The 9,517-nt window shown below is 62.1% G+C and overlaps 2 protein-coding genes across 2 annotated transcripts; both read left to right on the top strand.

The window, feature by feature from the left end:
* The first annotated feature begins 444 nt into the window (after positions 1–444).
* Positions 445–2,138, top strand: LOC136366012 (putative protein-lysine deacylase ABHD14B). Its single transcript, XM_066326789.1, has 3 exons — positions 445–1,053; positions 1,211–1,452; positions 1,792–2,138. Exons 1-3 carry the CDS (start codon positions 846–848, stop codon positions 1,972–1,974), a joined length of 633 nt encoding a protein of 210 aa, XP_066182886.1. The 5' UTR covers positions 445–845; the 3' UTR covers positions 1,975–2,138.
* Positions 2,139–3,333: 1,195 nt separating this feature from the next.
* On the top strand, positions 3,334–9,490 carry PCBP4 (poly(rC) binding protein 4). Its single transcript, XM_066326788.1, has 13 exons — positions 3,334–3,474; positions 4,911–5,026; positions 5,348–5,371; positions 5,451–5,483; positions 5,741–5,857; positions 5,944–6,072; positions 6,314–6,442; positions 6,694–6,768; positions 6,935–6,979; positions 7,132–7,207; positions 7,588–7,640; positions 8,060–8,229; positions 8,568–9,490. The coding sequence occupies exons 2-13, from the start codon at positions 4,931–4,933 to the stop codon at positions 8,881–8,883; spliced, it is 1,263 nt and encodes a 420-aa protein (XP_066182885.1). The 5' UTR covers positions 3,334–3,474; positions 4,911–4,930; the 3' UTR covers positions 8,884–9,490.
* The last annotated feature ends 27 nt before the right edge of the window (positions 9,491–9,517 follow it).

Raw genomic sequence — 9,517 nt, 5'->3', positions numbered from 1 at the left:
CCGCCCAGCGCTGGCGGCCCCGCTCGGCACCGGCCCTGCCGCCCCCGGCCCGCCGCGCACGGCGCCGCTGCGCCCTCGGGCCCCGCCTGGCGGCAGCCAACCACACTACAGCCCCGAAGGACAACGGCCGGCGCCCATAGAGGAATCCTGGCTCGGGGGATCGGCTGGGGCCCGGCCAGGCTTGGCAGAGCTCGGCAGAGCTCGACTCTGTTCGTCAGGGGCTCGGCGGCTCTCGCCAGAGCTCGGGCAGGGCTCGGGTTGGGTTCAGTCCGGCACGGCAGAGCTCGGGTTCTGCTCTACAGCGCTCGGTCTGGTTCGGTAGAGTTCGGGTAGGGCTCGGTTTCGCTCGACAAGACTCGGCTTCGCCCGGCAAGACTCCGCTCGGGAGAGCTCGGCTTCACTCGGGAAAACTCGGCTTAACTTGTCGGGGCAGGGCTCGGCCCGGCAGGGCCTCAGCGTTTCCCGGCGCCGCCCCGGACCTTCTGCTCCATGAGGCGGTGCCGCCGTTCTCTCGCCCGCCCCGCCGGTCTTTGGCCCCGGGACGCGGCACCTCCAGTCCCGTGCTGCGGCGGGGAGGAGGCGAGCGGCGGCCGGCCCTGTGTGCGGAGCAGCAGCAGGTAAGGGCTGCAGGCCCAGCGCTGGACGGGGAAACTGAGGCAGGGGCGGGCCCGTGAGGCCGCCTGGCACATCAGTGATCCCGGTGGTGCCACCACAGTAAAGATGATGCCGGTGTGACCTCTCATAACCCTCTTGCCTTCCTGCCACCACCGGGCCTCGACAGCGACAGTCAAAGGCCAGTCATCCCTCCTGTTCCCACCTCTCACCCCACTTCACAGCCCCCAGGCATGGCCACCCCGCAGATCACCGAGAGCACCGTCACGGTGCAAGGACAGGCCCTCTTCTACCGCCAAGCTGAGCCAGCCCAGGCAGTGCCGAAGCTGACAGTGCTGCTGCTGCATGGCATCCGCTTCTCCTCCGAAACCTGGCTGCAGGTGGGGACACTCGCCACGCTGGCCGAGAACGGCTACCGAGCCGTGGCCATCGACCTGCCCGGTAAGGTGTGGTGAGCACAGCGCTAGTCAGGCGGGGTAGCCACCGGTTTGTGTGGCCAGGATGGCAACCCCGGTGTCCTGCTGTGCTGTGCTGGCTTCTCCCAGTCACTGAGGCGGTGTGGAGCCTGACAGGACTACTTGTCTCTCCCACGGTTCAGGGCTGGGGCGCTCAAAGGACGCTGTGGCCCCAGCATCTGTGGGCCAGCCAGCACCAGCGGCGTTCCTGAAGGCAGTTTCGGAGGCTCTGTGCCTGGGTCCAGCTGTGGTGATCAGCCCATCTCTCAGTGGCATGTACTCACTGCCCTGCCTCTTAGAGCACAGCCAGCTGTTCAAGGCCTATGTTCCTGTGGCACCCATCTGCACTGAGAAATTCACGGTGGAACAGTATGCCCAGATCAAAGTACGGCCTGGAAGGGCACTGGGGTGGGTCGGGGAACTGAGAGGGGATGGTGAAGAGGAGACCCTGGCACTGGGGTTGAGCAGGCGAAAGGCCACACATGCCAGAAACCCTGCTGCCACTGAAAGAGGGGAACATGATGATGGAGGAATGTAAATGTGGGGTAGTGGGAGGTAAAGAGAGGACAATTGGAGAGCCGGGAGTCTGAGATTCAAAGGTATGACATACCTTTGTCATACTGGGTGGGGGAGAAGGACAAGTGTCTCCCCTCCAGAGTGTTCTGGCAGAGGGACTGAGTGCCTGGGTGGCACTTACAATGCAGGGTGCATTTCCCCTCTACAGACCCCCACGCTGATCGTGTACGGGGACCAGGATGTGGAGCTGGGGCAGACCAGTCTGAACAACCTGCGGCACCTCCCTGAGCACCAGGTGCTGATGCTGCAGGGTGCAGGACACGCCTGCTACCTGGACAAGCCCAATGAGTGGCACCTTGGACTCCTGGCCTTCCTGCAGCAGCTGAAGTGAGCAGGACGGGACCACAGGGCAAGGGGATGTGGCCAGCTCACCCACCCCTCTGCCTGCACAGGCACCTTGTGCCAACCAGGTGCTTGGCTGGCACTCACACTGCACTGACCCACACCAGCACACACCTCTCTTGAGACCAAATAAAACCCCAAGCTCTGACACTGCTTTTCTGCCACCTTCATCCTGCTTCTTTTCCACCTTTCCCACCTCCTTCCCCCATCCCTACCTCCATGGCTGCTGTCCCACACAGGCTTGGGGGGCGATAGCTGGGAAGATGCAGCCACTGGGGGATGGTACATTTGGGGATTGTGGATGGGTGAGTGCCATCCCCGCTGGAGCCCACTTCTGACAGGACCCCCTTAAACCTCAGAGGGTGCCCAGGGAGCCCTGGGGCTGTGTTCAGGGACAGGTAGGTCCGCCAAGGTAGTGACATCCGTGTCCCCAGCCGGCCAGCCTCCTCTTCATCCTGCTCTTCCTCCTCCTACCCCTCCTGGCATGCACCCAAGTCCAGGGTAATCCACCAGGGCTTAAAAGGGAACTGCCAGCCCTAGGAGGCCCACAGCAGCATCCGCCCAGCACCATGGGGAGGTGGGGGACAATTTACCAAACAAGTGGCTGTCATGAACAGATGAGGGTGGGCGGGGAGACCTGACAGACAAGGGACCCCTGCCTGCCACCTGCCTCTGCCTTTGCTGCTTCTGCCCTGGGCACTTGGGGGCACAGATGGAGCCAGCAGCAGGGTGCCCCCCCCAATGCCACCCCCCTCCTTCCCCAAGCTTGCCTGGGCTTTAGCTGCTTACGCCAGGGCCCAGGAGGATTTAGTGGGGGAGGTAATGGGGGCGGCGGGGGGGCACTTTTCTCTGGATGCAGGACGCCCGCGTGGGGAACACAAGGCAGTGCCAAGGGTGCAGGAGCTGGTCCCTGCCCTGGCAGTCTGGCAGGATTTCTGTCTGGAGCATCCCTGACGCCCCCCCAGATGGCTCAGGTCCCCTGTTGCTGTCCCTCCCACCCCATACAGGGGTGCCTCTTGCCCCTCTAAGCACCACCTCACAGCAGCAGGACGAGGTGCCAGCGGGCCTTGGGGTGCCAGCTGCCCCATTCCTCTCCGCTCCGGTGTCCTTGAGCCCTCGAGCCCTGCCAGCTGATCGGCTTCCAGGAAAAAAACCACGCAATTACAAAGAGGGGCGATGTGTGAGCCAAAGGGAGGGGGACCGGGGGGGCCAGGAATGTCCCCAGCGGTGGCAGATGGCCTTACCCAGGGTGCATTGTTCCTTTTAGTGTCTCTTATCCGCTGTAATAGGATCCCGGAGGGAGGGATGTGGGAGAGGGGAAGAGCGAGGGGGGCCCCGGCGTGGACCGGGGTGGGGGCCGGGGCTGCCAGCTTGGCCCTGGCCTGTCAAGCGGCTCATTGTTCCTGCCCCGGGTGTCACTGGGCGCCGCCGGGGACAATGTGGCACTGAGAGGGGCGGCCGCCGGTGGAGGGACGAGGCGCACGGAAAGGTACCCGCCAGGCCCCACTCCCGCGGGGACCAGGGGGCTTGGGGCGGCAGGGAGGGCGAGAAGAGAGAGGTTTCCCCAGGGACGGGGTGGGGGCTTCCTCCTGTTGTCCCCCGTCCCTTTGTCACCGGAAGGTGCCCCGAAGGACGGGCGGTGCCCAGCTTGGTGGCTGTCCCAATGCCAGCCGTGGCAGGTGGCCTGTGCCCATCACTGGGGCCTTTGGCGTCCCTGCTAGTCTGGCTCACCTGGGGGAGACCACCCCTCTGCCCGCAAACCCCCCAGGCGTGGCAGTCAGGGGACACCCGTGGCCCTGCGCGTTCGCCTGTCCCACCGCCAGCGTCGTCCTTCCCCCGGCGGGGTCTTTTGTCCCTGGTGGATTCTTGCTGCCATTCATCCTCAGGTTGACTGGGGACCTTGGCCGGCTGCGCGTCCCTGCCGGCACCCCACACATCTCCGGATGCCGCGGGCAGGGGTTATAGCAGGGTGCATCCCTCCCCCTCCGCCCCACTTCAGGCTCCCCTGCACCAGGAAAGGGAATAAGCCTTCTCCTCAGTCTCTCCACCTTTCTCCAGCCCGCGGTAACAGGAGGGTGGAGACGGGGCGTTCAAACCACCCTCGGGGTGCGAGGCATAGCACTTAGGGGGTGCGCCCCCCACCCCCCCGTTACCCTGATGCAGGAGATGTGCTGTAGCGGTGACGAGTCCTGCCAGCACCTAAAATAGCCGTCCTTCCCCCCCTCGTCATGCCCGCGGACGCGGCCCCAGCCTCAACACGGGTGCTTTGTTTCAAAGCTGCTTGGCATCGCCCAGCTTGCCGGGAGCCAGCGGTGCCGCAGCCGCCCACCCAATCCAGGACACACAGTAATTGTCCTCCTCCCGGGGGCCCTGGCCACCCACGGCCACCGAGGCACGGGGTCCGGGGGGGGAATGGGGTGCTGTGGGAGGGGACAAGGTGCAGCCGGCATCATGCTGTGGTTTGGTTGGGGTGGTCCCCATCAGGGAGCTTGCCTCGGTGTCCCCTGGGGCTTTGCATATGGGCAGGGGGAAGGGAGGAGGAGAAAGAAGGTGGCTTGCATAGCCTGTGAGACCACCCAGGCTACCTCTGCTCTCCCCACTCCAGCAAGCATCTGCAAACAAGCTTATCCCACAGCCGTGCTCCACAGACCTTGTGTCCTCCCCTGTATCCATCCAGCTCCTGGCTCTGTGCGGGACAGACTGAAGGCAGCTCAGGCAGACACATGGCAGCAGGTCACCTTTGGGGGCGCAGGGTGCCCGGGGGGTGCCATGGGGCCATGTGAGCCTCGCCTGCCAGAGGAGAGCACAGTGCTGCCTCTGCCTCAGTTTCCCCATTTCCCAGCCACAGGATATTCAAGCTGCAGATCTGGGGGTGGGGAGTTATCTGGGGCATCCTCCCTTTCTGAAGACCACCATGTCCCACAGGCTCATTGTGCCCTCCCGCCATGGCATCGCCGGACGGAGCCAGTGGCGTGGGCGGCAGTCCCGAGGAGACAGAACTCAGCATCACCCTGACCCTCCGCATGCTCATGCACGGCAAGGTAATGGCAGGGGGCTCAGTGCCACTGGGGGGTCAGTGATGCCTGAGGGGAGGGGCCATGCTGGAGCTCCAGCTCCTCACCATGCCCTGTTTTCATCCCCTGCTCCCAGTCTCCCGTGGGAATAGCATTCCCAGAAGGATTTCTTTCCCCATCCTAAGCCCGGGAGGGGCACATTTGCATGCCCCAGTGTCACTTGTTAAGTCACCCAGTGTCCCTGTGTCCCTGGGGCAGGGTCTGCCTGTCACCAGCCTGTGGGCAGAGGAGGGATGTGACAGATAGGGAGCCACCTCCTGACAGTGCCATCCTTCTCTGCCTTTGCAGGAGATCGGCAGCATCATTGGCAAGGTAAGATTTGGGGTTCTGTGTGTTACCAGCACTCAGTTCCCCCTGGACCTGACCACCCACTCTGTTCCTTTACCTGCAGAAAGGAGAGACCGTTAAGAGAATACGAGAGCAGGTAAGGGCATGCTGGTAGGCTGCCAGGTCCTGCTGCCTTCATGCCTGTACCTGGTGGCTCCCATGGGCCTGCCCCCCTAAATCCCAGGTGGAAACAGGGGAAACAAAGCAGCACTCCAGGGAAGGCTGCCTGGGGCAGGTGGGAGAGGCAAGGCGCAAGTTCAAAGGCATCAATCTCCCCCTATGAGCCTATCCCTGGGGAAAATGATGAAACACAGGGCTTGTGAAATCCCTAATGGGGTGTGACACTGTCCCCAGAGCAGTGCACGCATCACCATCTCAGAAGGGTCCTGCCCTGAGCGCATCACCACGATCACCGGCTCCACCGATGCTGTCTTCCGTGCTGTCTCCATGATTGCCTTCAAGCTGGAGGAGGTAGACAGCCTTCCTAAATCCCTGCCAGGTGCCCCCACACCTGCAGGATCCTGGGGATCTGACGGTGCATCCCACATCCCTCACAGGACCTGGGAGCAGGGGGCGATGGGGTGTCAGCAGGCAGAGCACCGGTGACCCTTCGCCTTGTCATCCCCGCCAGCCAATGCGGTTCCCTCATCGGCAAGGCGGGAGCCAAGATCCGGGAGATCCGGGAGGTGAGGCTGAGGGTAGCCTGGATGTGGGATCCCCTTTTCCCCCTGGGAGCACAAAGCCCTGGGTGTGGGGGCTGCCACAGTCCTGCAGGGGCTGGAGGAGGTGATGGAGGAGAGGGAGCATCACCCTGCAGATCCTGCAATGGTCCCTAGGGGCTCAGGAGGGGGATGGGGGAGATGTGAGGTGCTGAGCCCTGGCAGGGAGTGGTTGGGGAACGCCAGCATCTCTCTTCACTTCCTGCAGAGCACGGGGGCACAGGTGCAGGTGGCTGGTGACTTGCTGCCCAACTCCACTGAACGGGCTGTCACCGTCTCAGGGGTGCCAGACACCATCATCCAGTGCGTGAGGCAGATCTGTGCTGTCATCTTGGAGGTACCTGTCAAGCCCCACGCTCAGCCCAGGGGCTGTCTGCTACCCACCTCCCCCTCCCCAAGGCTTCCCATGCCCGTCTGGACCCAAACACCCGAGTCTCCCGTGTGGAAACCCATAGGAGCGCCCTGCCTTCATAGTGCTGGGGGCTGTGCCCAGCTTGCTGGGGGCAAAAGGGGGCAGAGGGTCCTTGGGGCTACAGGGGCATTCAGCTTCATCTCTCATTTCCTCCACCTCATTCCTTCTGTCTCTAGTCACCTCCGAAGGGGGCCACCATACCCTACCACCCTGGTCTCTCCCTGGGCACCATCCTGCTCTCTGCCAATCAGGTAAGAGGCCACAGCCTCTCCAAGGCCATGAGGTGGCCAGGAGGGCAGCCTCTGTCAACAAGGGGTCACTCTGGTCAGCTCAGGGTAGTCTCTCTGCCCTAGGCGAAGTGACAGTGGTCCCCACCTGGCTCCCCACCAATGCCCCTTTTTTTTTCTCTCTCCACAGGGCTTCTCCATGCAAGGCCAGTACGGCGGGGTCTCTCCTGCAGAAGTGAGTCGGTCCCTGTGGCAGTGGGGTCTGTGCCCACCAGGATGGGTGCTGCTAGGAATGCCTGTCTTGGGAGGCACTGGGGCACTGGGGCACAGCTGACCTCTGCCATCACCCCTAACACCACCTTCCTCCTTTTGGCACTGTCTGTGCAGGTGACGAAGCTGCAGCAGCTGTCAGGGCATGCGCTTCCCTTCGCCCCCCTGGGTCATGCACCCACTATGATGCCAGGTGAGCATCTCCCATGCTCCCCCAAGGCTGAGTGTGCCCCTCCTGATCCACCCTGACACCTGGCCCTGATTAAGGGGTTTTCTTCCTCTGCACCCCCTCCAGTCCCAGCCCCCTCAGCATGTCTACCTGCCCCTCCAGCACAACCTTGTCATTGTTTTCCTGGGGTCACTGCACTCACCAGTGCCCCCCAGTCCTGCAGAGAGAGAGCAACAGCACCAAATTATGACTTGTGTCTGTGTCCTGTCCTCCCTTCCACTCCCCAATGATCCTTTAGGTTTGTCCCCAGGGCCACTCATCATCCTAGTATGGGGCTGGGGTAGGGGCACAGAGCTACTGGAGACCTGCCCCTTCATTGCTGACATCCCTGTCTCCCTCTCCAGGCCTGGATGCCAGCTCCCAGAGCAGCTCCCAAGAATTCCTGGTGCCCAATGATGTATGTATCGGTCTGGGAATGATGAGGGGGACCACAGCTTGTCCCCACCCATGTGTACTATCCCAGAGGCACTTTGCAGAGGCCAGGATCCACTGACCCACACAGTGGAGGCTCTGCCAAGGCCTAGGAGCAGGAGGGAGTAGCTGGGGCAGAAGAAAGGGAAACTAAAACACAGGACAGGGGGAAGAGTTTGGCCAGTGCCAAGGAAAGGCCTTGGCATGTGGCACAATGCCAGCAAGAGGATCTTGAGTGAGACCAAAAAGCAGGGTCTGCCCAAGGAAAGCAGTGCCCTATCCTCCCAGTGCCTTCCACAGTTCAAACTCTGAGGTGTAGTGGGTGTCTGGGTGAGCCCCTTGGATCTCCCTGCTTGGCAAGACTGCTCTGGCTGCTCCTGGCTCACCCTGTTCCTGCCCTTTCAGCTCATCGGCTGCATCATCGGCCGGCACGGCAGCAAGATCAGCGAGATCAGGCAGATGTCAGGTGCCCACATCAAGATTGGCAACCAGACCGAGGGCTCCAATGAGCGGCATGTGACCATCACAGGGACCCCTGTCAGCATCACCCTGGCTCAGTACCTCATCACAGCCTGGTAGGTGTCGGCCTGGGGGGGCTCACACTGGGTGCTAGTGAGGGGCAGCTCTTCTCCAGCACCCCAAGGCAGCTTTTGGAGGATACCCCCACCATAACATCCTCAGGAAGGATGAGCTGGGTGGTGCTTTGAGATCCTTTGAGATGGTAAATGCAGGACCTGAGACCCACCAGATTTGAGGCCCAGCTTTTTAATCCTGCTCAGTGGGATACCCATGATGTACCATGAACACATGTGCCAGAAGAGATGGGGCGCACAGTTCCTGCACCCTAAGGTTGTGATGGGAGAACCACTGTCACCATGGCGCTCACCATCATCCTTCTCTCTTCCTTCCCCAGCTTAGAGACTGCTAAATCTACCTCCCAGGTGCCACCAGGCCCTGGCTCCATGGACCTCGGCATGGGCTTCTCCCAGCCCCTCGCCCCAGGCTCTGGTGCAGCACTTCCTGCTGTCGCCCCAGCACCCCCGGCCCTGCTGGGCACCCCCTATGCTATCTCCCTCTCCAACTTCATTGGCCTGAAGCCGGTGTCCTTCCTGGCGCTGTCCCCATCCTCTGTGGCAGGTCCCAATGGTGGCACCACCACCTACACGACCAAGATCTCAGCAGCCAACGGCACCAAGAAAGCTGACCGGCAGAAGTTCTCGCCCTATTGAACCCCACTGGTGGGTGGGCCAGGGGGTCCAGGGTGCTACTCAGTAGCAGGGACACCTTCCTGCCACCCACCCTGACCTCAGCCTCTGCCAGGTGGCCCATGTCTCCCACCCCAGGGAAGGGAAGAGTCTTCCTGGCGGTGATGCCTGCTGGAGGAAGGGGCTGTTTCGTTGCCTGCTGCCCATCCCAGCAGCGCTGTGCCCCCCTCCCTGATCTTCTGCACAGAGACCATGTGTCCTGGTATTGAGGGGGGCGGCTGTCCTTGCTGGCCTAGGGTCCCTTCTCCCAGTGCCCAGTGCTGCTGTGGGACCCCTGCTTCCTGCTCCTCACCCTGCCTCCCCTGCCATCCTGCTCATGCCCACACTCCATCTGGCACCCAAAAGCCGGGTCCCACTGGATGAGGACTGCCTGGCCTCTCCAGGAGTCCCCCTTCCACTGGCTCTGGTGGGAGGCCCTCCCTGGGCCACCCTGGGGCAATCGCCTCCCAGCAACCCCATCTAAGAGCCAGACCCTGCTGGCTTGGAAATGCTGTATATATATCAGTCTATATTTTTTCCTCCTTTGTAACTTATCAATGGTTTAATAAAAAGATAAAATTTACAAGAAAATCATCATCATCATCATCATAATAATAGT

This window comes from Sylvia atricapilla, chromosome 11 (assembly GCF_009819655.1).
Source record: "Sylvia atricapilla isolate bSylAtr1 chromosome 11, bSylAtr1.pri, whole genome shotgun sequence".
In the NCBI taxonomy this organism is placed as follows: domain Eukaryota; kingdom Metazoa; phylum Chordata; class Aves; order Passeriformes; family Sylviidae; genus Sylvia; species Sylvia atricapilla.
Note: the sequence above shows the minus strand (reverse complement) of the source record. Positions and strands in the feature narration are given on the sequence as shown.

Bases quoted from the DNA above. Each gene is read 5' to 3' on its own strand.
- LOC136366012 (XM_066326789.1), top strand. From the start codon at position 846: ATGGCCACCCCGCAGATCACCGAGAGCACCGTCACGGTGCAAGGACAG. The intron at 1,054-1,210 runs GTAAGGTGTGGT...CCCACGGTTCAG, and splicing joins CGTGGCCATCGACCTGCCCG to GGCTGGGGCGCTCAAAGGAC. The intron at 1,453-1,791 runs GTACGGCCTGGA...TCCCCTCTACAG, and splicing joins AACAGTATGCCCAGATCAAA to ACCCCCACGCTGATCGTGTA.
- PCBP4 (XM_066326788.1), top strand. From the start codon at position 4,931: ATGGCATCGCCGGACGGAGCCAGTGGCGTGGGCGGCAGTCCCGAGGAG. The intron at 6,073-6,313 runs GTGAGGCTGAGG...CACTTCCTGCAG, and splicing joins AGATCCGGGAGATCCGGGAG to AGCACGGGGGCACAGGTGCA. The intron at 7,208-7,587 runs GTGAGCATCTCC...CTCCCTCTCCAG, and splicing joins TGCACCCACTATGATGCCAG to GCCTGGATGCCAGCTCCCAG.